The 26,890-nt window shown below is 33.7% G+C and overlaps 2 protein-coding genes across 2 annotated transcripts in view; both read right to left on the bottom strand.

Moving 5' to 3' along the window:
• The window catches only part of rau (RA domain-containing protein rau), a 37,785-nt gene extending 17,803 nt beyond the window's left edge, over window positions 1–19,982 (bottom strand). Inside the window, exon 1 of the mRNA XM_066397817.1 lies at window positions 19,722–19,982. The gene's annotated coding sequence lies outside the window, so the exon portion shown is untranslated. The remainder of the gene's footprint in view (window positions 1–19,721) is intronic.
• Window positions 19,983–23,129: 3,147 nt separating this feature from the next.
• LOC136413944 (dTTP/UTP pyrophosphatase) lies at window positions 23,130–25,068 on the bottom strand. The gene is made up of 4 exons (XM_066397716.1): window positions 24,916–25,068; window positions 24,141–24,379; window positions 23,371–23,523; window positions 23,130–23,306 (listed from the first exon to the last, which is right to left on the bottom strand). The coding sequence occupies exons 1-4, from the start codon at window positions 25,003–25,005 to the stop codon at window positions 23,171–23,173; spliced, it is 618 nt and encodes a 205-aa protein (XP_066253813.1). The 5' UTR covers window positions 25,006–25,068; the 3' UTR covers window positions 23,130–23,170.
• Between the last annotated feature and the right edge of the window lie 1,822 nt (window positions 25,069–26,890).

Below are 26,890 nucleotides of genomic sequence, written 5' to 3'. Positions count from 1 at the left end.
TGTTCGAACTTAAAAAGAAAAAGAGAAAGTATAACAGAAATCAGACATTTTTAGATTTTCATTGTTCTTCGAGGAAAAAGTTTTCTAAGTCCACTTTCGCTCACAAAAATGATTTTCACTCAGACTGTAAATATTGTCTACATGAGCTCTTTTGAAAGTTTCATTCATTTCCACAAATTCTTTTCTAATTCTTACAATAATTATAGCTCGAACCCACAATTGTAGATTGAATACATAATTCTAAATCTGCAATCTACAAGCAGATTCTCCTGTTGTATCGCTCCTTATTTGGACTGGTACCTTAGGAAACTTATGAGTTTTTCCATTTTCAAGAGCTCCGTGTGTGACCTCTATATATTTCTTCCTGGCGTATAAATAACGAGTTTTTGTCTAGAGAGATACTGTGTTCCCATTTTATAGCATTTCACCTTCATATTTTGGAAGTAAACAATAATAAAGTCGCCCCCGCAGTAAATTCAGAATTAAATTAAATCTACTTTATGGTACTTTTAGTGGGAACCACTTACTATGTTTACATCGCTATTGAAGCCTGAACTAACCTAAACTTTACTTGTAAGTGGTAAAAAAAATTTAATATTCAGTAATTATTGAAAAATGTTTTTGGTTTTTGTGATAAAAATTTGCCAAAATTGTGTATGAAAATGTGCTAGAATTAGAAGTTTTGCAGAGGCTTACGTTAACCTGTTAGAGCATGAAAAATGTTCAAATATCCAGAGTTTAACTCAAAAATAAAGTTTTTTGAAAAATAAAAAATAATATGTAACAAAATAATACAAAAAAATGAAAGCAAAATATTTTCTATAATTAAAAAACACATACTAACAAACAGAACCGCTTTCATCGATGTAAACAAACACATTATTACTGTATGTGGGTTAGTTCAGATCATAAAAGGTAAACGTTTTATGCTGTTGTAAACTTTGATCAACTAAAAATTTTAATATTATCTATAAAGGCGTAAATGTTACTTCATTTGAGCCCACAAACTTCCTACCTACTCAACGAAGCCAGCAATAGGTGGAACCAATATCAATGTGGCAAATGCCATTCCAAAAATGTGTGTCATAATTGAAATCAATATACTTAACTGATTTAATTAACAACTACACGGGCGTGGAATTATAACGACTTGTTGTGGGTCGTAAGAAGTTTTTTTTTTTAAAAAACGACCTGCTTTAATTATTGAATAACTAAGAGCGAGATTTGTCTAACTGCTATCAACTTGAACTGGAAAAGTAGACATACGTATGTAATAACTTATTTCAAATCTCCGAACATCTTCTCGTTTCTAACAATTTTCACCACAATATATTCCACTAACTCTACTACTTCAGAACGCAAATTCCAGGGGACTTCGATACATCAATCCAAATTATCTCTTTTTTTTAACCGCAAATTGCATAGTTGTTTAACCGCAAGATTTCGTTACACAAGTTCAACAAGGGAAACATACACCATCTACAAGCTGCCTTGCTGCGTCGTATCGATTACAAGAGAGGATTTATTTTTCTTCATGGAATGTTCTACTGTCGAGAGAAATTATTCTTCCTTCACGCTTTGATGTAACTTTGAAGCGTTAAGAGATTTTCCATTCAGAAAAGCCATAAGTTGTATGTATTTACTACATTCAGGTGAAAGATAAACAAAATGAGCTATCGAGAATGAAGGCGTTAAAAGTGAAGAAATTTTATCTCTTTTTTTTGCTCAAATCCAAGAATCAAAAATCGATCAACTAGCACAAATCGTGAAACTTGTGTTATTATTCAGAATGAAGGGTGAACTTCCCAAAAAAGCAAACATTAACCTTCTAATATTACAGAAAACTTAATGCAGCCACGCCTAATATATATGCCCCAACTTCCATAATTTCCTTAATGCATTTTCTCCCAGGTGGCTCACCCAGCAATTTTCATTATGAATTTTTTACCCTTCACGAAGAATCAACAAGGGCTGTGCTTAATTTCAGGTCTACGCCTCAATATTAGGGTTTAGTTAATACTGTTTTTAATGGTCTTCTGAATTAAAGCGAAATGCAAATGGCTCTTAGAAGGTATTCTCTATTGACCATTGTTATAATCTATCGCCGTCTTCAGCAGACGTAATAGTTTAATAATTGTTCAAAATTCGATGCAAAAATACCGTCAAATACTACTACATTTTATTCAACAGAGTTAACAGTTACACAAAACTGTTGACTTTGTAGAATGCGGCCATGCCGTAAAGCTGACTGGCCACCTATCTATTTTGGACAGGAAAAACTCATTTCAACGTTTAATTAGGGAACGACAGTTGTCAGTTAATCGTTAACTGGTAGAAGAAGTGTTTTTCACGCTGAAAATAACGCTTAGCCAATAATTGAAGAAAGGACAGCTACATGAAACACTTCCGCAATTAATCTAAATAGTCTGACTGATTACTGATCCTTGACTGTAATTTCATATTGAAAAACCGGCCCTAAACTGCTGTATTCAAAGATATATTGATTTTTCAACTGAAGACCAGTTCTTCAATGTCCTACCAAACTACGAGGAAACCGACGTAAAGTCAACAGTAACTATCAATCAAAATTTCTCTATTTATCACGGAGGTGTTTCAGGTGGCTTTCCTTACTTCAACTGTTAGTCAAGCTTTAACTTCAGCACACGGCAACGTCGTACCAGTCTTTTATTTGACAATTTTAATTCAGATGATCACTCTGGCCTTGGTTAGTAAGTCATTAGCAATGTCGCCGGACTTTGAAATTTGTTTAAAACTCCTCTGATAATGATGATAATTTCGCAGGAGTTTGAAATTGGACTCAAATTTGCAGGAATATTTGTTACTTTTTTCATAAGTTTGGCATAAAAATAACGCGCAATCCATGGCATACTTTCAACATTGTGCATGCAACTGGACTTAAGTCAGACATTCGAGCCTTCGTTTTGCGACAGTACGATTGGAATGTTCTGTAGCACGAGACCAATTTTTTTTGTAAGTAACAAGAAGTGAAGTATTTTAGGTGCTGTTGGTATGTTTCGTTCTGTGAACACCATGTCAATTCGCATGTTGTATATGGTTTGTTATAAAGTAAAAATATTTAGGATCACTTACAAAATCAAAAAATATAATAATAATGCTTTGAGTATTTTATTTCTATAAAAAAAGGAAATTCTGGTATCTAAGAGAAGCAGTAGCAACTTCAGGTATTACTTATAACCTTCAGAAAATTTCACAATTTTTACTTTATCTGTTTTTGAAATATTTTATGGCTTCGGGACTATTAAGATAATTGCAATTGATGATTATTCCAACGACCTCGATCAGTGCACTGAAAACGTAAAAATCAATATCTTTTTGCAGAATTTGCTCTTTTACAATTACCACAATCCACTGAAGATTTGTAAAAAACCTTTATAAGGAGTTTTTAATACCATTTCAAAAGGGTTATCCATCGAGTTATCTTTTTCATACAACCGCCTACTATAACTGCATAACGACGTCCACAAAACATGTTTTGTTCTTGATAACGTTGTAAACAGTGACCAGATTAAGAAATTGCCCATCTCCAAAGACACCGTTCTTGACTGTGGTGATCGTATCATGCAAGCAAAGCGAACCGCTTTAAATAAAATGAAGCACGCACGGGAAACCAAGCAAGTAAATGAATGCAGATGAAGTCTTTCCTGCGTTAAAAATGAGTATTAAGTACCTACTAGTCGTCTTAGGTGTTAAACAAATAGTTGAAATTGATGAGCCTCATTATTGCACTGAAGAGGTGGCAGAAAGTCCAAGAAGTCTACTACTACAGATGGCAAGAAGTGTACATCCTCGTGTAGGCGGTGTTGTGAAGCAGGTCTCAAATTTAATTAGTATAAGTCAGAAGATTCCACGAGTTTTGAGAGAACCATGAAGCACCAACTCACTCATCTATCGCGTTTTTAAAGGTTTTTGTTAGCCGAAGCCGAAAGTAAAATAATTTCCGAAGAATAGACTTTCAATTACTAGGCAGCTCTTTTGAGGAGAATTTGGGTGTAAATAGTCATCGAGTAGTTCACACAAGGAAAGAAAGAAACTGTAAAAGAAAAAACTGGATAAATATTGATTACATTATAACACACCGCATATCATCTTTAAATTAAAGAAATTTTAGACCAACGCTCGTTTGCAATAACTGATAATACCGACTCACGTAGATCTAACCAAATCACTTACATAACGTGTTTTAGATCTTCCGGTTACATGTGTGGGTAAGGCCAAATGGTCGGCCCTTTGTAATACCCTATTTAGCGTAGTAAATTAGATGGATTGTGACCAATTACAGCCGTAAACTAGTTCAAAGACACCAAGATGATATTCTAATGAATAATGTGTATCGGAAAACGGTTAAATGAATTATTGCGTAAGGCGATGCTATCTCTGGAATCCGATGTGAGAAGCTCGTCGGCGGAGAGAGAGAGTAATTTCCATGGCCTGCAGCAAGGTAAAATAAAAGGACATGTGTGATTGATCTTTATTCGAAGTTTAATTGACAGCCTTCTGTTTTAGTTAGTTACATCACGAGAAGGCGTAAATTTTATAGTGAAAAAAATTTCAAGTAAAAGTGAAAGTAAAAATATTGGGGCTATCGAGTTGTGAAAACTTTTGCTGGTGCACATTTCCAGGTAATTTACACAGGTGTTGTGACTAAGTAATCAACGTACAGTATGGAAGAAAATGGTGCAGAAGTAATAAATGAGATGGATGAATAAGAGTGAAGTTCAAAATTTTCGCCCCTTGCAACTACAAGAAATCTTATTTATAGATTAGGTATGCGAATATCGCAAGAGAAAACTGGCACTACTGGTCGTTTCCTAAAAAATTATGTTCGATATTGAATCACCATGTTGATCTATAAGTGGAACAAATTGAGGTGTAAAATGACTTATGCATGGCTCCAGTGAAATGCGAAGACCTTGACTTGTGCAATAAGAGAAGTTGCAACTAACAACTGAACAAAAGCACAACAAGCACAAAAAATACATCCGAATACATGTGTGATGCATATCCAATTCTGTTTACTTGTCTGTTGGGATCGTATTATGGTTGTTGGTTTCAATGTACTTGGAAGTTAACATATGTAAAGCAGCAAAAACTGGCACATGATCTAGTTAATCCGCTTCAGTACAGAGCGCAATGTGGTCTACTGCCTAATTTTTGCCATTTTTTGTGCTTTGAGCATCGATATCTGAAAAGTTTTTATTAACTACTGAGTCACGCACAAATTAGAAATAATATTGCCCTTAAATACGGTATTTGCAGAGACAATAGTTGAACTCTTTCGTCGCGGTTAAATAAAAAAGTTTAGTACAATAGGTACCAAGCTCGCCTGGCGTTACCGCTACCAGTAATGAAAAATCCAATCAGTGAAATGTTCACATAATACCACAAAAAGTAACAATAATTAATTTACAATACAAATAATGGTCAATTAAAGATTGTTAATCGAGTCGCTAATTATTATTTATTTAGGTACATACTAAGTCTATAACTTCTTGTATGCTGCATTGGATGAAAAATTTTATACCGAAGGCCATTGCAGAATAACTTCGATAACGATTAGTAATTGTGCAACACACTTTAAGTGGAATTAAAATATTTCCACAAAATACACCATTTAAGGCAGCAGATTGGAAATATGGCAAATTTTGTGGTGAATAATATTGGTTTGTAATGTCTTTAGCACTTACGTAGTTGCTTAATTAAATGCCATTTACTGAGGTTGGGAATTCTTATTAGTGTGCTGTAAAGAAACGTAAAGCATTAAATAATTTATTTACTCAGGTAAGGTCAAAACGAAAAAGTGAAAACTCTAGAGCCTAAGATTTTTTTCATGGCTTTATGTCTGATCCTAGGAGTTTAGTATAAATAAAGTTTCAGTGTGCCCGAATGATAATAACGTGGGGATTAAATATCTAATAAAAGATCAAGAAATTTATCCCCCTCTTTTCCAAAACTCGATTATTCAGAAGTATGTACGGCGAACTTCATCATTTTACTTAAATATCTGTCAGCTCTAGCACGAGAAAATCCACTCAAAATTGCTGAGCGTATAGTAAGCGAGTCGACTACGCGATACTCGACTCAGCTCCACTCTAATCATGCGGTCGTAGTGTTCTAGAGTAAATGAAGACAAAAGGGTAAATTAGAAAAAGCAATAAGAAGACGACCTGCGAAAATTTATGAGAAGAACTGAATGAAAACATCTGAGACCCAGATACCAAATAGTAACCAACCAACTGAAGTTGAACTCAGAGAGAAATATGGCAGACGAATAAACCGAATACGAAATAACCAAACTGTTTCCAGTTCATGAAGAAACTTGTTAGAATCCACACTCGGTAGTCGAGGCGGAGAAGTAGAAAGCTACTAAAAAAACGAATAGGAAAATTGCTGTAGATGCAAACAATGTAATTCCAGGGATAATGCTTATGTGCCCTAGGACTTCTTCGGATACCTTCTTGGACATCTACAAAGCGTGTCTTAGGAAAATTTAATTTGTAGAAATATAGAGGACATCTGAACTAATCCAGATGCTAGGAAAGGCAAATCTACAGTCGGCGCAGTACTCACGCAGTTCAAGAAACAGCTTAATATGTTACAGGGTCTACCACTTGAAATGGACAATGGAAATTAGGTCTCATATATGTACAATTTGTGCACATACTTGTGTTATTATTTTTACCCCCAAAATTTCATAACCTTAACTTTCTTCAAATCACAGTAATCACTTAGCTAGTGCTTCTTGCGTCACCCGGTACTACAATTTTCTAATCTACAAAAAATTTGCAATACGCGTCGATTAATCCCGCTTTTATCGCTTATAACTTGGACGTGACTTCAACACAAAATAAACGTAAAAGAAATTCATAATAAATTACGGTTGTTAAAAGTTTTTAAGCGTTTCTGTGGGACACAATGAGAGAAGATAAACCCAAACACTTATTGTGGTACTTATCTCGTTTCGAGTCTCATAAGATCTTTTGTTTCTTTCGACCGTCTGCCACAATGAAGAAACAACGGTATCTACAACATGAAATTATGAGGGTGTGTGGGATGACTTCCGAGAAATGCACGTTTGGCCCCTCTCTTGGTTTTAACATTATTTTCTGGTTCTCGTACGATTTTGTTACTTTATTGTTGAAAAATTCAAAAGCAAAATAATTCCCGAGCAAACTCTCTTGGTGTTTTCTCGGGCCAGATTGCTAAGTCCAAGGAATAGAACCACATGTAGAACACTTCTGGGGAATAACATTAAAACAGTATGTTTGTTGACAATTCAAATGCCATGATGGAGATCATTTTGATATAATTCCCAGGGGAGGACGGCAATAAGGTTCTTCTTTTACTCCATTGCTGTCCGTCCAGAGAATTGTATTATTTTGAAAACATAGCACCTTAACATTATTTTAAAGTCCGAGACGAAAAAAAAGACATTACTCCTGGAACACTTCTGGAACAACAAGTCTTTCAGAAGGTAGCTATAACAATCTAAAGAGGAATCATACAATAAACAATATCGACGCCCTATAATGTGTGTTACCAGATAACTGCAAAGACAGCCACTGCTGATATATATGTTTATTGACGAAAGACAGCATTAATGACAAAGAATTTATTACTGATAACCTCAGTCAATAATGATGGAATATCGTTATTACTACAATCGTTTCTCGACGCCGAATATGTCTGAATTAATCTTTTGTAAATTGAGTATCAAAACAAATATAATGTCATTACATGCATGATTTACATTTTAAAATAAGCCTTTTATTCGAATTTACATCTACAGAAAAATGTGTGTCCTCATATTGGGTAACGGTCCAATTTACAGGATTGCAATAATATGAGAGTGCTACATGATGTGAAATATACTTTAATGCTACTTTATGTTACTTTAAGTTGCTTTTATTGTACTAAAATAAAAGCTGTAGGATGCTCCTTCTATATGTATACTGCACAACTTTTTGCGAATAATCGTAAGGTTGAACTAAGAAAAAAATCCTATAAACATGTCAGGAATAGCTTCATTTACGAAGTACAAAATTAAAATTAATGGAACAAACAACTGGAACTAAATCTAACAAAATGGCTACTTCCAACTAGGATACATGTATCTACCTTGTATGTCGAAAAGAAGTAATTCCAGATAAATCTGTAGAGGAACTGTATTTCTTATTTTGGAGATAGGACAATAAGGATCTCCTCAAATGTGCGCTTTATGTTTAACGTACACTTTTACATATACATATTTACATATTTACTTATGAGGGATCAAGTGTAATTACCTGCTAAGTAAGAATTCCGAAAACAGTTTACTTGTTCTATTTAACCACGTAAAATTATCTAAAAGTTCTGTTTAATTTGAAGCAATTAACAAACTTAGCATTATTTTAGTCTTTCGCGGGAAACATCAACTGCCGGAATTAATAAAGTGCATATCTAATTTCAGCATATTATCTTGAAAGATATATCAATGTGTTAGAAAATAAATTGTGACATTTTCTTCGTAGATGTAATCCTAGCATTATTGTGTATTTCAGGAAACTGAAGTAGCTAGTATTTTTGCCCAAAATTTACCAAGAAATTAACCATAAAAAGAGATGGAGAAATTACATTTACAGCTGACACAATGCATTTCTCCACCCACTTTTCTATCAAATCTCTTGGTAGATATTTCATGCAAAAAATCAAAACTGTAAAACGACCTTAAGACACACTTTGCGATTACTATTGTAGACTTCCCAGTCACAGTTTTCGACCTCTGATCAATTTTCATTTTACGCGATATTCAAATTAGGTAAACTCACAAGCCACGATATTTCAATGCAAGTACGTAAGTACCCACTTATTACTTATTAGCTATTTCAATTCAACGTGACATTGCTTACATTAATTCTTCGAACTTTAAATAATCAAGGATATGAGGAAAATGAGATGTAGAAATACCAAATCGCAATTTGCTAATTATATTGCCAACGGTGAATTTTTTAATCTAAATATCATTGCTCAATATTATACTGGAATTCCGCCAAAGTTGATTTGGTAATCAGATTATTAAATAGGCACCCGATCAGCATCCTGCCCAAAACAGGATATTGTGCAGTTATTTGTCAGCTATGAGGTTGCCTCGGAATGCTAATGTAAATGTTCATATTCCCTCTAATTAGCGAGACATATTATATCATGTATAATACATGAGAGGCCAATAAGCATAGTGATGAAGTTCTTAAAACATTTACTAAGGGGACAAATAGAACATCTTAATAGAAACATTGGCAATTGATGAGCGTAAGTCCACTTTCCGCACGGGCTACGTGTGCGACAAGTTTGCTACCAGAACTTCAATATAACGGGGTATAACATGTCATCATGGAGATATTTCCGCGAGCAATGATACCCTGAAAAGTTTCACATTTGTTAAAGGTGATTTTCCACAATTTTGTGAACTGAACATCGAAACAAGTCAATCCTCTCTATAAACATCACACGACAAATGGCACAGGACGGGAACTATTAGCATGGATAGACATTTATCTATATTAAGGTTTCATCGACAACTTCCAAAAATATAGTTTTGTTTGATGCACAGCTAGTAAAAGTGAAGAAGTAATTTTACAACAACTAACCATCCACATATTGTATAATAGGGCACTGAACTAAATCAGTCCCTTCATATGTGAACTAGTTGGCAAATCACATGGAACTTCAAACTTCCTACTTCCAACGGAAACGTATTATCCAATATAACATTAGTTTTATAGGGAAGTTGCTCTCCCACAGGCGTAACACCGGAAGAACTCAGTCAGTCACCGTAACGCAAATGAGAACCGTGGAAAGGCCCTTCTATATGAAGCTGCGAATGAGCACTTTGATAAATATTATTGTAAAATTTCTATTATAATATGATAATAATAATTATCATCACGATCCAATAATGCGGAAGTGTAACATTAACTGTCGACGTCCTGTATATCGTCGATTTATCGCTCAAATCAACTAAAGCCCTAGGAGCCTTCCAATAACATATTTGTTTTTTTACTCACTTGTTTCCGCAATGTGAAAGATTTATCTCACTTTGAAAGGAAACTGATCAGCTTAAAACAACAGTCGTTACCAATTTTCAAATAAAGATGTGGTAAGAGAGGCACATCCTTTGTGTATTAAACTAAGATTAGATATGCCTACCAGTTGGTTTTGACTAAAGCGCATTAACAAACTAAAAGGATTATTTTGTGAGAATTTGAACAAAATTACCTTGCACTGAAGAGAAGATTCTTCAAAGGGAGAGCCTTTCAAACTGCAGCTGAGAATGTTGCAATAAATTATAACAAACAAACACCGGAAAAGACCAATGTCCCGTGTGTGCCACGATCTGCGCATTTAAAGAGGTGTTTCGACTATTTTTCTTTCTTCCGCCCATTTAATAACATAACACATGGTCCAGTTTAGAGAAATGCATTACGACTAGAAAAGGACTTACCTACTGAAATAGGTCCGCACCAAACTAATTAAACTGTTATAGTTGTAGTAGTTTATTAGACCTTAATTGACAATAATTACAGTGGATTCAGGTTCAGATACATTCAAGCCAGTCTCCTGTTGATGCCCAGTAATCCTCTGTAAAATCGCATTGCTGCGATCATTACAAGACATGCATAATTACCAAATTAATATTGACAAGGTAATGAGGCATAATCTTCTAGTTGATAGGTTATTTTAAGTTAGGAACTCATATGTATCTTATAAATATATTTTGTTCAAAACTATGTAATTCTTAACACGTCATTCGCTTGTGTTTACAGTTAACTGCTATAGCGGAACAAAGCTTATTAAAATATCTTTCAGTGTAATTGACATCAAAATTAGACAGTGCAAGATAAATCACACGAAACGTTTTTTTGTAGTCAGTAAAGCTAATTGGGCGGTATGCTGTTAAAATTAAACACGGCCTTGGCAGTGAATTGACCAATTATCATAGAGTTGCTGCAAACAGTAATTGAGGTCATTTTGATTTTTCGGAAAGGTTGGATTATCTTTTCAAAGAAAGTATAAATTTAATCGGGAAAAAATGAGCGCGAGATGGGACGAAATCAATAGTTAAATTTGACCAAAATTGAAGTAAAAATTAATAAAGTTTCCGTATTTAAAAAACCCAAAAATCTCGAAAATGAAAGTTGTAGGTACGCAGTTATCTAAGAAATTATAATGTAACATGGTTTTAGCATAGCATATCTTACAGAAAGACTTGTATAGGACTAAAATCTACGATTTAAAAAAAACTACTCATTTAGTTTGAAGGGTTTCGTGTTGCATTAAAAACTTGATAAAAGTATTTTCAAACAAGAACACAGGGTGCCACATCCAAATATCCTCGTATTTGAATGTCCGAAAATGTTATCAAATTGTTTTTAGTGTCGAGAGTATTAAGTAAAAACTAGTAAAAAATTGGTCAACTATGTAATTTATACTTACTGACTGTGAACTAGCTCGACTGACCACATAGGAACCAATCGCATGGAGATATTGGAAAGGATAAGAGATAGAAAGGTGATTAAATGGCAAAAAAAGAACTTCACAAAATGCTATTTTAAATTTTGCAAAGTCTCAATTGTTTCCAGGTATTGGAAAAAAAGGAATTTTCATACAACGTTTTTATTTAAAAGAAAAGGTTCAAAATAAATGACATTTTATTAGTGCCGCGTTTTATCCCTTATAACATGACTCTATCACATTTAAAATCCAACGATTCCTCCACTAATAAAAAAAATCACTTAGATTCAGGCATATTTCTATAAATCTAATGAAAACATCATAACCCTTTTATCCATTTTGTGTTATTTGAGACTCATCTGTATATTGCGTTTAGGTCTGCCATGTATCACAACATAATGGCAAATAAAGTGGTACCTCCAAGTACAGGCTACCTCTCTAGTTAAAATAATGGGGACCAGTTACTGTAGTTTGCAGTTGATTAATGTTTCGAGTGTTGCCTGAAATGCACTTTCATTGCAACCATATAAAGAATTCCAATTATGAACTTCCAAGAATCTGATGTGATAAAAACTTTGATGAGAAAATACCATATTTTACTTGAATTTTTATCTTCTTTGTTGTAGGAACAGATTCATTGCTACGTCATGAAATCATAGCATTTCTAGAGATTTGCTGCGATTCTGCAGAAGGTATCTCCGGGTGGTGTCTCAACCTGCGCATTTTAGGGACGTTTGGTTACGCGACTATTGAAGACGTTATTTATAGAGGATACCTACGTAAAATTCATTCAAACACCCATACAAATTATAAATTTGTTCTTCATGCAAATACTGAGGAGTTCGCTAACAATACTAAGTTAATATTAACTCATAGTCATTATTATTCAAAAGTTATCGTGACTCAGAGCGGGATTACCCACCATTGCATCTCTCGCCTTGCATGCTGAATTAATTGTTTTCAATTTCCACTTCGCAATCTCTGTGTAATTTAAGCATTGCTCAAAATATTTCTCAAACGCTGGGAAAAAATCATTGTCTGAATTATTCTTACACTATAATTATCTTCAGTTGTTCCACGTTTGTGCCTGGGAATTGTTTTCTATTGATAGGACATGATTTTGATTTAATACGATAATATTTGAATATATCATCCAACGCGACTGTATTACATATTTCTACTTAAAGGAAGTCAATTTCCTACATTTCGAAACGTATCGCGGACAACTCGTATAAAATACAGATCTGTTACAAACAGCTCAGTTAGTTCAGAACTAATGCCCGCGTAAACATTAGGCATGGAGTGTTTCATATCTAATTAGCTCAACCTACATAGAGATAATTAGGTTTAAGTATGTGTATTTTGGGAGGTAAAATAATCACAAGATCTTTTAGCACGTTGGATAATTAGTATCTGCAGCACATGTACCTAAATATTTCTCGGCTTCAGAATAGTCGTTAAATTCCAAATTAAGTTGTTTTTCAACTTCGCTATTAAAGCTGGAAATAAAGTTAGGATTAAAATACCTAGTTATGCCACTATACCGTTAATACCACTGAATGTTTTTCTGAAGGGTGGAAAGAACATCGAAAGTCACTGAGATTAAGGTTGAGCAGTCAGTGTATTTATTTTTGTTCAAAAATTTTAAGGCTAAAACAAAAAAAAACACTATATTGATAACTTGACTGTAGTGTTCATACATAGATAACTTCTATACCGAGTGAATCAAAAGTCCCGAATTTGTTAAAATTGCACGGATTTTTATAATGAAAGCTTGAGCCTGCTTAAAAAGTCGAATTCCCAGGAGGTTTACAGAACCGAATCTCAACTTTGATCTAAACATTAATATAAATTCGAGGAGGTGTAAAAGTAAAAATTGAGGCTCATTTTCAAATTTTAAACTTGAACACCCTGTATTTCGCTCGGTATATGTCCAACGTACTATTTTCACACCTGCATCTAACAGGAGTTTTTTGTTATATTTTTTCACGTAAAATTTGCTTTAGAATTCAATGAACAATATCTTGCAACACGCTGTAAAAATGATCTGCATTCTCTGGCAATTCACGGTGTTCCAGTTACATATTTTTCAATGCCACTATAGAAAAGAATCAACCACACACACTTCAAGTAATCTAAGAATTAAAAATATTTAATAAAACGACTAAAACCCGCTGCCATCCTCATTACATTCATGAATGTGTCTATAATATGAAAACCTGAAATTCATTTGAGTAATATGTAGATGTTAGCGAAACGGTAAGATCTACCGATCAGTATATGACTATGATTCCGGGTATATTAATTTATAATTCATAACTTACACCATATACTTACTATTCGATATTGGTATAAGTATGTCTCGCTGGTTGAGACTTAATTAAGGTATATTTTAATTAAACTATACCATTAGACAAGTCTCCTAGAAGACGGGATATGACTGTTAAATTCAGACGAGTACACGGAAGACGCGGAATTTAAGGCAGGTTCCCACGATATACCTCTGCAACTTAACTTTAGCTTATAAACAAAAAGATATAAAGGTTAATAGTAAAATATCATATTATGGTTGTAACGTGGAAAATAACACTTTAATAATTTTAAAAAATGTTGTGCACTCCCAATAAGGACTTATCTGCTGTATAATACAAAAACCAGTTTTCTGACTAAAATACAATAAATTAGTACACACATACATACACACATATTACACATAACCAATACAGATATTTCCAGTTATAGCTAATAATAAAGGAAACATATAATATGAAAACCTGAATTAAATAGGTGATTTATGACAAAGCTTATAAGAAAACTAACAGAACGGCGATTTAAAGTATATCTTAAGCCACTATTTTAAAAAAGAAACTTAATTTCTATTGCAACTTGGGATTTTTTAATGCTTGGAAGTGCATATTCATATGTTATAGTATGGTTGTATCGATAAACAGAATTCAAAGGAGAAGATGAAGAAGCTTACGAGTTAAAGAATATGAAGAAGTCGTCTGTTGATTTAGGATGTCTACCTGGAATTTACTTTGCATGATCCATCTATTTAGTAGTAACAACATGTAGGTACTTATCTTCTTGCAGAACGACAAACATAACTTCACGATAACTCAATGTCAAACAACATATGATGAGATATAACGTTCTTTATAGCGTCCCTAACTAAGTACATAAATCTGAAGAACAATTACAAATTTTGGACCTCCAGAAATGTGCAAGTCAGGGCCCCTTTACACGCACATTTACACTATAGCCACCGAGGAATTTAAATTCGGTATCATAATTCATACAGGGTGTTCCAAAAAACGATGCAAAGTGTAAAATAATACATAACCCACAACAACAATACCCTGTATATGGCTACCAAGGATTTTGACATTTTATCGTAGAGGATCTTATGGAAAATAGGTATATGAAATTTCAAAAATTTAACTCAAGGCATACGTGATAAAAACGCAAAATATGAGAAAACGTGAAAATTTGCCATCTTGTAAATCGAAAATAGTGAATTTTTCACCATGGGTCTCGTAGCATTTTTTATTATTTTGCAGAATATTGTCGCCCCTTGAAATATCTCCAAGATGTTACACCCTGTATAAACGAGACATTATAGTATAATTGTACCTACATATCTTTTTTCAACATACTTATCCGCCCTTTAAGCCTCATATTCATTGTCAGTGTCATATGATTTATCAAATGTACACATAAAATTATGCAGAGTGTTTCGGTGGGAACTATTAGCACGTTATTAATGACGTGTTACTATCGTAGGGGATTCCTTAGGTAATTTAATGTAAAAAAATTCATATAAAGTTAAGTCGGCAAGCATTTTGTAGCCATTACATTTATATTTCGAAAAAAAGTGAAGCTTTGACAATTTGTATTTCATTAAAGACATTTTTCTTGATGGAATTACCTGAGCAAGCACGCCCTGAAATATTAGCATCTCACAAAGGAACACTCTGTATATCCCTAATAAAGGGTAAGTACATAGTTGTTCCTAACCAATTCCTGGAATATCTTGAAAATAAGATAGTAAAGTAAATATAAATGGTATCTTCATTCACTTTGTGTAGGAGCTCAGTTTGTGTAGGAATTGAGATGGTGATAAGACAATAACCACATCCTTTTAACTCGCCTCACGGATACTGATAGAAAAACATTCCTAAACATTGGTCTCCATGTAGATTTAGAACCGACCTAAATCCTGTGCATTAATGGACTGTCATTTCATGGACTCATATACATAAATCTTTCATTTAGGTACTTAAAAAAATAACTAAACCTAATACTTAAATATCGCACTAGCTTATGACTCATGCATATGATACAGATTCGGTAACTATCACATCAATATTTACCGAACGGTAATAATGGTAAATGATTTTGAAAACATATTGAGCAAATTTACAAATTTATATTAACGCCCGATATTTATTGAGCAAACAGCCGCACGTGCCATTGGTACTTGGCTGGCATATGATTTTTTAAATTTAACAGCTGGAATAACAACTAATCAGTACATGCATATTCAAATTATTCAGTGATTATACATTTATTATCTTGGATTGTCAAGGCTAAAAAATATACATATACGTAAATGTAAGAATTTTTTACATTTTCTTGGCACTACTAAAAAGCGCTTTTCTCGATGGTTTCAAAGTGGTGGTACTGATTTATCTCTTCTCAATTTTGGTCGAAACCCCATCTAAAACGACTGAAATCTCAAAATAGAAAATAGTACTTGTGTATACAATGTTCACTACAGGAATCTCCTGTAAATAGTGCAGACTGTAATTATGATTATTTACGTATATGGTAACGTTCAGTGTTCGTGGCGTCAAAGGACGCTGTTTTTGACTAAAATTAAGTTATGAAAAATGAAAATCATAATTTTATTAATTTACGAGATATAAATAAGAATCTTCAGATTTTTTTGTATAAAAACCCTTCGAACACCCCTTAAATCGCTATTCAATTTTACCATTTTTCAGGTATGGAACCGACAACAATTACTATTGTTCAGGAAGGCGTTTTCCATTGAATCATTGTCCCTCGATGTTTTCTTTAAAATTAACATCTACCCACATTAAAGCTATGGAACATGTGCCAGAATTTGATTCTCTGTCCTCGATCTTTCTATCTTCGGTTCAATCATTTGGACCGAAGGCCATGCTACTTTAAAGTATTTCACAACAACGGTGCATATATGATTTTTTTCCATTTCTAAACTTAACTATATTCTCTAAAATAATAATAAACTCATCTAAAATAAGCACCTTGAACATGCCTTGAATGATAACATTAACAGTGCTATCTCATTTGACTAGCATTTCCATGGCAACCATAAATAAAGCAGTATTGGGGTGACGATGACATTGAAGTTGATTAGCACGCTAGAAGAGTAATGAGCCACCTGCGTGTCATTATTAACCTGTTATTCAACTATATATATATTTTTTTAAGTTGAAAAAACGCACTTTATAGTCATTAAACATGGTCAATAATAGCGCCTTTTTGAGCTAGTAGTGGAAAGAACTAGAACATATTTAAGATAGGTCCATAAGCATATGAGACGTCTTTTTTAGATATTTTTATAGTTCTGGTAATTTTTTTTCTGCTAGACATCTATGTAGTAGCTTGAGACTAGTAGCTCGAGTGTTACGGAGCTCTTGAAGATTTTTTACTGATATGCGCAATATCCGATTTAACAGGAAATATCATTATGTCTCATTTTTTTACATCAAACAGTATTTTAATTATTTCCGATATTCACAGAGATATGAAAAAAAACGTATAAACGACCGGTTGCTACAGATATCTTGGGTTGCCCGGTAGAACCTCGTACATAAGGCTAAAAGATAACATCGCAAGAAGTACCGGTATCCTTTACCCTTCAATTTATTATTGTAATTGCTACCACAGTCGTATTGCCCGTCAAGGTTACATGAAAAAAAATCTACGGTGTTACAAATTGCTACCTATAGCGGTGACATGTAAATGCGAGTGTTTACATGTAACAATCCGGATTCCGACAATTGTAAATTTCAAAATAGAAAGCTTTAATAATAATAATAAATAAATTCGGTGAAACACAATTATGCATATTTATAGGTCACACCCATTTGATCGAGTTGGCCTGTATTGTTCCTATTATGTACGGTTTCAATGCTGTGTACTTACTGTAACGCCAGCTAAACTTCACAAGTTTATATTATAAACCAAAATATCCTCCAGTTTTTCAGCACTGAACGATGCAGTGTTTTTGAAAAAAAATATAACAAAAAACTACAAAAGTTTAGGGGAATAAAATAGGGTATAGCCGCCGAAAAACCGTCAGCCGGTAGACACCTTTCACGACCATTTGGTATATCTAGTTGTGCAGCCTCTAAAAACAATACGAGTTAAAAAAACTTCGGAAAATATAAAGAAAAAGTGAACTAGAAATTGACCACCCTATAGGTTAAATATAATACAATTCGCAGCAAAAAAACATCTAACAAATTCATTAATAATTAAAGTAGTGTTTTTTGGAAAATGATGCCCAGACAGGTGCCTCTTTATTTTTGAGTGCGTGTCTTTTAAAGAAGAAATGAAATATACAGGGTGTAACATAATTTAAATATGACCTTCTAGTATATTTTTTTCAAGGGAAATCCAAACAGTACTGATATCTCGTTACGCTGAGTCAGTGATTAGTGAATTACAGTAGTAATTTGTACTAGTGCAATTATTGCGGTAATATTCTTAGTCGCCCTAGCGACAGTGTAACAAACCGAAATATTTCAACCTTGCAGTCATATTCTTCGAGGAAATGATTCATAAAATTCATTTTTTAAATATAATTTGTACAATGGAATTCAATTGATTGTACTAATATTATATATATATATATATATATATATATATATATATATATATATATATATATATCTTAAACTGAAAAAGTCACTCCTGCACTGCATACACTCATGCCCTTTTTCAACTTAACTTGCATTCATGCAAATTTCCCAAAATTTATCGACAATTTTCGTTGCACTTGTTATAGTATTTCTAATGATTTTTGAATCTAAAAGTATACCTGCCTATTTTATTACTAATTGGTAAATTATAAGTAAGATAGTCTTGAGGTAAAATTTCCATTTCATCCAAAAACATTGTGTTTTTGAGATATCCTCAGATATCTTAGAATTTTTATAATTTGTAACCCTGGGAATTACGACGAAAAGAACATTACTAACAAAAACATTATAACCTCATGTATTGACCAACAAATTGTTGCCACCAACACGTTCTTAGAATTGAAACGAATCAAAACGTAATTTTCAACTGTTGAGCGAGTCGATGACGATGTTTTAGTCGATATGTATATAATATATAACAATAAACGTCGATGATGATCATCATTGTCGAAGATGATCTCATATTTACAATTAACTTTCATCTGTGCAACGTGCAAATATGCGACTCTTCCAACGCTGCGTTGCAGGGATGTATTCAATTTTGCCAATAAAAGTAGAGGCTAGAAAGGATATTCTTCTCTCCGAAGCAAAAACTGTGTATAGTAGCGTTACTCCTAAGAAGGGCTTCCCGTTCTATATATGCTATAGAGTGTCCCATGTTAATTTGCAAATATTCTGACCACAGACCATTTTTTAGATGTAAATTGACAAGTACCAACTCTTACTGTCGTTGAAGTTACCGAAATAACTCATTTTTGACATTATTGAAGTTGACGGTCACGTTCAAAAATGTCGGACCAAATTCAATTTGACGCGTCCATCACCGTTAAATATTTCTCGGAGGATTTACCAGTGGAGTAATTGTCATGTACATACCTTCGGTTTAAACTCTACGTGAAGTTACCCTCAAGATTGTGACAGATAATTGATGGGATGTACATCAAATCTAGAGCTTCAATCTCGGGTCGGGTTTAAACTTTGGCTATATAATCCGGCCTTAGCTCAGGACTTTGGGTTTTTAATAAAAAATATTTTTTAATTTTTTTTCTAAGCTCATGTAGCTCGAATTATGGCCCCCAAGAATTTCCAAAATATATTAACCATTAATTAATGTCAGATAACGCAAATTCGAAAATCGGAGTTTTGGATTTTCTCTCGTTATCTCTGGATTTTTATTAATTAAAAATGGGAAAATTAACAAAAATTTAAACAACAAACCTTGATCGATTTCCTCCGTACCCTTCAAGTTAATCCAAAGTCACAAAAGATGTAGGGTCAATTCAGTCCCACTTTCTGAGAAAAATCAATCATTAAACCGTATAAGAACCCGGAGAAAAGTCAATGTGCGCTGCACATGTGTGCGTTGTATACAAACAACCCGCACTCGCGCTTAAGTTTGAATGCGCACACACGCTACCATGTACAACGCACAAACCTACCGCTACCAATATAACGTACAAACTGAACTGCGAGCTGCGAGAACGTAGTGTGCAGAGTGTAGTTTTAGTCTTAAGGTCGCGCAGTAGCAGCAAAAGACTTCTTACTCATGATTCATTGGTGATCTCTAAGGGACTTGAGAAATCGAGCTTAAGAGGGAAGGTGGTTTCATGTTGACTTAAGACAATATGATGTCATACCTGCCGGGTACCCGGTGCCTGATGGACTAGTTGTAAGGTTACAGACCCATCAAGGAAAATTGTATGTGGTCTGGGTTTGACGCCCTAATGTATTCTCTGAAATTCGAAAAATTGAAAAATTTTCCGGGTGTTTCATTTGGAATTTTCATGTTGCTGTTAGTTTCGGTTTGACTTAGAATTAGCAGTTGTAGACTCGTGAAACGAATTATTGAACATTTTAACTAAGAAATATAATTTAAAATATACAGTGCGTCAGACAATAACGTTCCATTATTGTTATGTCCAAAAATGATTAAACGCATTTAACGGAAGCTCGAGCTAAAAAAAGATAGCACCTATAACAACTGTCGTAGACGTAAATGAGCGGAGATGGGAGATTGACAGACACGCAATAACATAACAAACGTTCTGTCATTGAATTGGTGTCAGAGCAATTGGATCAGTAGCCAATTTCACAACTCATTCTTCGTTAGGCAAAATAGAAAAAGATAAACAATGATCCACAGTCGTAGTAGCTCTCTTAATAAAATTATGTTTTCAGATAGCAGTAACTATAGTATTTTATTTTAGACGTACGTAACGTCCTTAGTTCTTAAGATTTCTGGTTGTTACATGATCGTCATCTTTCCTGGATCAGAGTGTACAGATGAGACTTAATGCAACTTATAGAAGCCACACTATACTATCCATACTTGTCATATAGGTATATGACAAGTATGGATTATCTCTTGTACATCTTGAACACAAAAGTAATATCAAAAACTGTAAAAAATTTCCTCAATTGCATTTTGAATAACCAGAACTTCAAATTGAATTGTATTTATTTATACTGTTAAAATACGATGTTAATTACTGGTGTCTACGTCACAAGACTATTCCTTATTTTTGAGATAAATAACATCTGCAAATACTTCCTTGGCGAGATACAAGTTGTTAAAATTTGAAAATAATTCTCAATCTCTCCTTTGTAGCTCTCAAATTTTATTTTTGTTATAGTTCAGTATTGTTGAAATTTGCGGTAAGTAATCACCTTAGGGTGCGATTATCCAATATTCGATATATCTTTACAACGATTCATAGCTATAATTTTCATTAGTTAATATATCGCTAGCACCGTAAACGTCCGATTTAAATAACGGTAAATTGATGCGTACTTTTCTATGTGTTTTCCTGACGTATCGCAAAATTGTAATGTCTGACAGTGCGTTGGACACCAGTGGTCATCGTACATGTGTAGAAAAGTACTACTTTCATCGAGGATATACATGCGGAAAAACGACTTTACTGCATGCAGTTAAACACATTGGTAAGAAAAAATTGTATCAAGATTTATGTACTTACATACACATGTTGCGTTGTAGGCATGTAAATTTCGAGAAATTAATTACTCCAATATTTCAAAACAACACTTTCAGAATCAAAATATTTCCAGGTAGGAAATCAAATTTTTATGGTTTTCCCAACTGATATATCCATTGTTGCTCAACGTTTCCTCGAGTTGGCGCGTATTACAACCAGTGTCACTTCTAAAAAAAACTTATATATCCCAGGGTATCGTAAGTTACTCGCCTTATTTATAGCCAAACGGCATATGGAAATTGAAATTCAATAAATATGAATGTTTATGTGTAAGTACTTACAACCCAATTCACGTAGCGCATGTTAACATCCGCTCATTGGGATGTCAACGCTCAAAACATATCGAGTTGTACAGCCTTGACCTGACAATAAAAACTTATCTTGGATAAATAATGCAGAACTAATATAGATTTTTTATTATTTTTTTATGTGCTACTCCGTTAATTTTCTAATTATTAAAGTAAAAGCTACATAGGTAACTTGCATTGAACAACATTTGGGAAACTTCCCGCATTAACATGCACACAGAAGGGAAACTTTTCTTTTAGAATGGGAAGTAGACATAATCCGTATTTCAATCAATTAACCAATTAACCTGAAAAATAAAAATGAAATTATACGTCGTTCCAACTAAACACAATATAAGGGAAAATTACGTGAAAACGACAAACAGTCTCCAGATATTCCCACAAAGGTAAACCTCATGATTGCCGACAATGCGAAATGTATTCGAAAGTAATGAGAAGCAAACCTTTTCTTTTTTTAATTAATGCATATTGCAATAAATGAATCAGAACAATAGATCAATGTTATCGCCGGTCCATCCGTGAGAACGCCTTTCTTGAGTATTTTGCTGCTAACGAAGTGACGCTGGAGGTATTCGAATTTGATTTATTCAGACTATTTGAGTGGATTAAGATGTATATTCTTATTTGTTAAAAACTACCGAGACTAATTGCACAAGGACTCATAACTCCACCAAGAATCTTTTTTTTTTATTAACAAGCGAACTTGACTCCTAATGAGAAAATACTGCTTATTAATTATTCTTCTTTCGATTGCTTTATGGAAATATGATATTGTTATAAGGACGTAAATGAATAAATAACCGTAAAAAAAAAGAAGGAAAAGTCGATATCATGGGTTTATGTAGATAATAATGAAACATAAGGTATCGAGACCAAAAACCAGGCATTGGACACGATGTTAGAAACTATAGAAGGAATTTGGGAGGTGTTCATTTTTACGACGATTTGTCAACGAGATTATTCAAAAAATCAGACAACCTACTAGCCATTAGATTCTATACCGCAGAATCTATCGAACGTTGTTATATTAACGAGAGATGACAAATTAATGATAACATTTGGATAATTTTTAGAAAAATAAGATTTCTGAACTGAGTACATCACTCGATCAACAAAGCTGTTCTATCAAATCGTAGGCACTCAATCACTTAGTGAAAGCCTGAACAGCTAAGATTGAATCAAATCCAGCATTTCCGGCCACATTTTCATTTAAAACTCGATTGAAACTTCAATATACCAAATAGAGCTGTTACTGAGTTATTCTCAAGTTGAAATTAAGATGGAGGGGGGTACTAAAAAACTAAACGATTTAAAAAAAATGCATATATTAAATTCCTTGTGGATTAATTTCATTTCATTCGAATTACGACAATATGATATTCTTTAACGTTAACACTAATCGACATAGTGGTAAACCAATAACATTATTGTAATCACCATCAATTCTGCTGACGAATGTGCTGGCTACTCCTTGAATTCCATACCCTCCTGCCTTCCCCCTGAAAATATTTATGATAGTAAGGTGTAGTAGGGTTTTTAAGATGTTTTAATAGAGCTACTAACATTGGTTCTCCAGTTTCTACATATGCCAAAATTTCTGCATTTGTTAATGGGGCCATATACACTGTAGTTACTTCTGTAAATGTGTGTATTTTATTTTTGTACCAAACGACAACGCCTGTGTAGACACTATTGGGTATGTTGCTTTGAGTTAATCTAAAAATATATATTTCGAAAGTTAATTTTTAATTGCTAAAAATACTTCCCCGATTATTTAAAATAATGCTGGTTTATAAGCTCAACCATGATGGGTACTAGATTAGAGTTTGGTATGGTAGCGGGCTCATCACACTCAATCTTTGAACATAATTGATCTTTATTGAAATCAATGAGTGAGTGGGTCATTAAAAATAAATGGTGGTTCCAAACTTTCTAGGTATCGTGGACACCATAAGACGTAGATAAAAAGCCGGTTAAAACATGGCTAGCGCAGGTACCCACTCCACAAAATGCTTTTTTAAGAACAAGAAAATTCCGAGTGGTCCCAAAATATCCCAAAAAATGAAAATTTGCAAAACAGATTTTATTTTTTTTGGTCTCCATTTGGCTATCTATTAAAAAAAAGCATCACTTTATCATCAGCACTTTCTCTCGAGTATTATACGACATAGTTTTGAATTTCTATCCGACGTTTCAACTAGACACTATCATCAACGTATTAATTTTTTTGAAATACCAATATAGATTTTATACAATTTTTTGCTTGTATTGAATGCCCACTTAAACCTACTGCACCATTTACGTCCGTTTCCAAATTACCGAAATAAACTTACTCAGATATACATTTAACTGCTTCCTCTTTCGTTTTTGGTTTTCCGAACATTCTGCCGTTATGAGCTACCATGGTGTCTACTGCGATAATAAAGTCCGATTTCCTGCTATCGTTTTTAAGTTTTTCATAGACAGCGTTCAGCTTTCCCAAAGCAGTCTTTTCGACGAATTCAGAAAATGTGTATTCCGCGGGATTCAAGTTTTCCTCATAGTCAGAAGTAACAATTTCAAATTTTAAATTCTGAAAATGAATACGTAAATACATACTAAGAGAAACGAAGCAGTAGACATAGGACTATTCAAATTCGATGTATACATATACATTACGTGAAAGTCTTTGGGTATAACAATTTTTTTCTTACAAGCATGCGGCAAAATGGCTTTACCGAACGCATTTGTGAACTGAAATAAATTTGCTCTTGAAAATTGGACACGAGAATGTTCGTCATTTCAACTCTGATGTCACGAGCAACGATCTGCTTATGACACGAGCTTCGACCATGCGCATCGTTTAAAATAACAAAACACAAGGGCGCCTGAATTCAATAACGAATAATAGTAGATAGTTTTCAGTTTTAGCTTCATTCTAGACATAGCACCACGTTTGGGACTGCAAACTATGGGCGCTTCGAATGTTGTACCCTGTCAGCAATATCAAATAAAAAATGAAAAAGAAAATTGTCCATTACAAAAATTCAATTTTTATAGAACTGAAAGAATTTGTATAAAATTGATGATTATAGAAAACTAATATTTTCACAAAGCGCCATCTCTTACCGTACTCCTCAATAAATCAGCTCGTTGCTTCGAGCTGCTGGCCAGTACGATCCTCATGGAATTTAATTGACTTAGCAATGGTTCCAACATTTTTACTGATTAACCAATAACACACTGGTACAGACACTGGTATTGGTACTAGTTGTAATATAGTAATATAACAAGTACAAATACTTAATCTAAATAAATCAAATTTCCAACTTAGGATATTGACCGTTGCATCATAATCAAAGACGACCTTCATATACTGAATGTGTCGCACGCAGTTCCCCAGTTCCAAGTACCAAGTACGCAAGTTCCAATATCTAGTAAATCAATGCTTTCAGCACACGTAGCGCCATCTTCGCGTAGTTGGGGAGAAATATATATTGATATTTGCCGATTGAAAGAATCTTTTTGTTGCCGATCATTAAATGTCCCAATTTCCAATCGACATATTATTAAAAAATGGTCTTTGATTTGTACCGAGCGTTTCGTTAGTGAAAATCACTTCATCGTTTCATTCCTTTACGTTTTTCGAAGTTGTGTCCAGAGATTTTCACAGCGTCTAAGAAATGCTAGAATTCATTAAACTGACTTTTTGGAGTCTCAATTTGGCTAGTTAGTAATTAGTGGGTCTTTTTCCAGCCGTTTTTCCCTTCTTTCATATTTTCATTTTGTTTTCGTTCTTCTTTTTCCAAGTAATGTCTTAAAGAAATCCAGGGCTTGCCATGTGTTAATTAAAATGTGAAGTAATAAAAGATTTCGAAAAAATTGTAGGTACTTTTTGAAAAACCCACGTTATTCTTTTTACAAGGTGGTTATCTGGTTTTTGTTTAAGTAAAGTTTGAGCAATTATTTTAAACATGGGTATTACCTACAAAATGCAATTATAATAATGTGTGTATATTAAATTTTGGAAATTTCCAAAAAACTTTGTCCGGTTGCCGACGATCGGATTGATAAATTCAATTGCAAAATATTCTCTTTCAACGAACCCGCTTATTGCGAATTTCCGGTTACAATAAACTAATCTGTAAAGTATCAACCAAAGTGAACTTAAATCGATATTTTGCCGAGTTTACCGGGGATTTCCCGAAATTTCTCGCTATAACATACACTGAAAAGATGTAGGTGCGTAAGAGTTAGTGTGACTTGTGAGTTTGGCCCGTAAACATGTTAAGTAACAACTAAAGAAAACTTATCTTACTTTCAGTAGCAAATATGACATTTTCAAGAGACTGTAGGTAGGTGCGAAAACAATAGTGCGTGTTCGGAAATTAGAAGAACGGTGAGGGTTGTTTTAAATCTTTAAATGTTCTCTAAATTCATCACATATGCATGTAGAATTCTTCAAATTCAATGACAAATGAATGAAAATTACAATTCCACAACACTTGGAAAAGGGTATCGAAGGAAACAATTTTCAAATATTTTAAACACAGAGGTTTTCTAGATGTTCGGAATCATTTTAATCCAGACGCTTTTCGTGTATCGTCACGGAATATGAGACGTGGGCTCAGTTTGTGAATGTTAAAATAAAAGAGCAATCCAAAAAATAAATGCATGCAAACTCGCTTAATAAATTAAAAAAGCTTAAACAAACCATGTCCAATCGGAAACTTGTGGCTACTGTTTTACGACTGTAGAGAAATTTTATTATTGGAGTTTATGGAACCTGGAACCAGAATCATTGCAGCATCGTATTGTAAAGCTCTTAAACGACTAAAAAGAGCCATACAAAACAAAAGGAGAGACATGTTGTCATCAGTAGTTCTACTTCTTGACAACACACGTCTCGATACAGACTAAAAAGCTGTTTAAGAATTTCGGACAGGAAGTATTTGCCATTTACCGTAGAGTCCTAAATTGATACCAAGTGATTTTCACTTGTTCGATACGATGAAAATGTGTCAGTGCCCTTGGTGATTATGCCAAAAAGTAGTTTGAATTCATAAGTAACTTTTACGTATCATGAAACATGTTTTGATAACCT

Source organism: Euwallacea similis, chromosome 16 (assembly GCF_039881205.1).
Source record: "Euwallacea similis isolate ESF13 chromosome 16, ESF131.1, whole genome shotgun sequence".
NCBI classification, from domain to species: domain Eukaryota; kingdom Metazoa; phylum Arthropoda; class Insecta; order Coleoptera; family Curculionidae; genus Euwallacea; species Euwallacea similis.
This window is presented reverse-complemented; position numbering and strand designations above follow the sequence as displayed.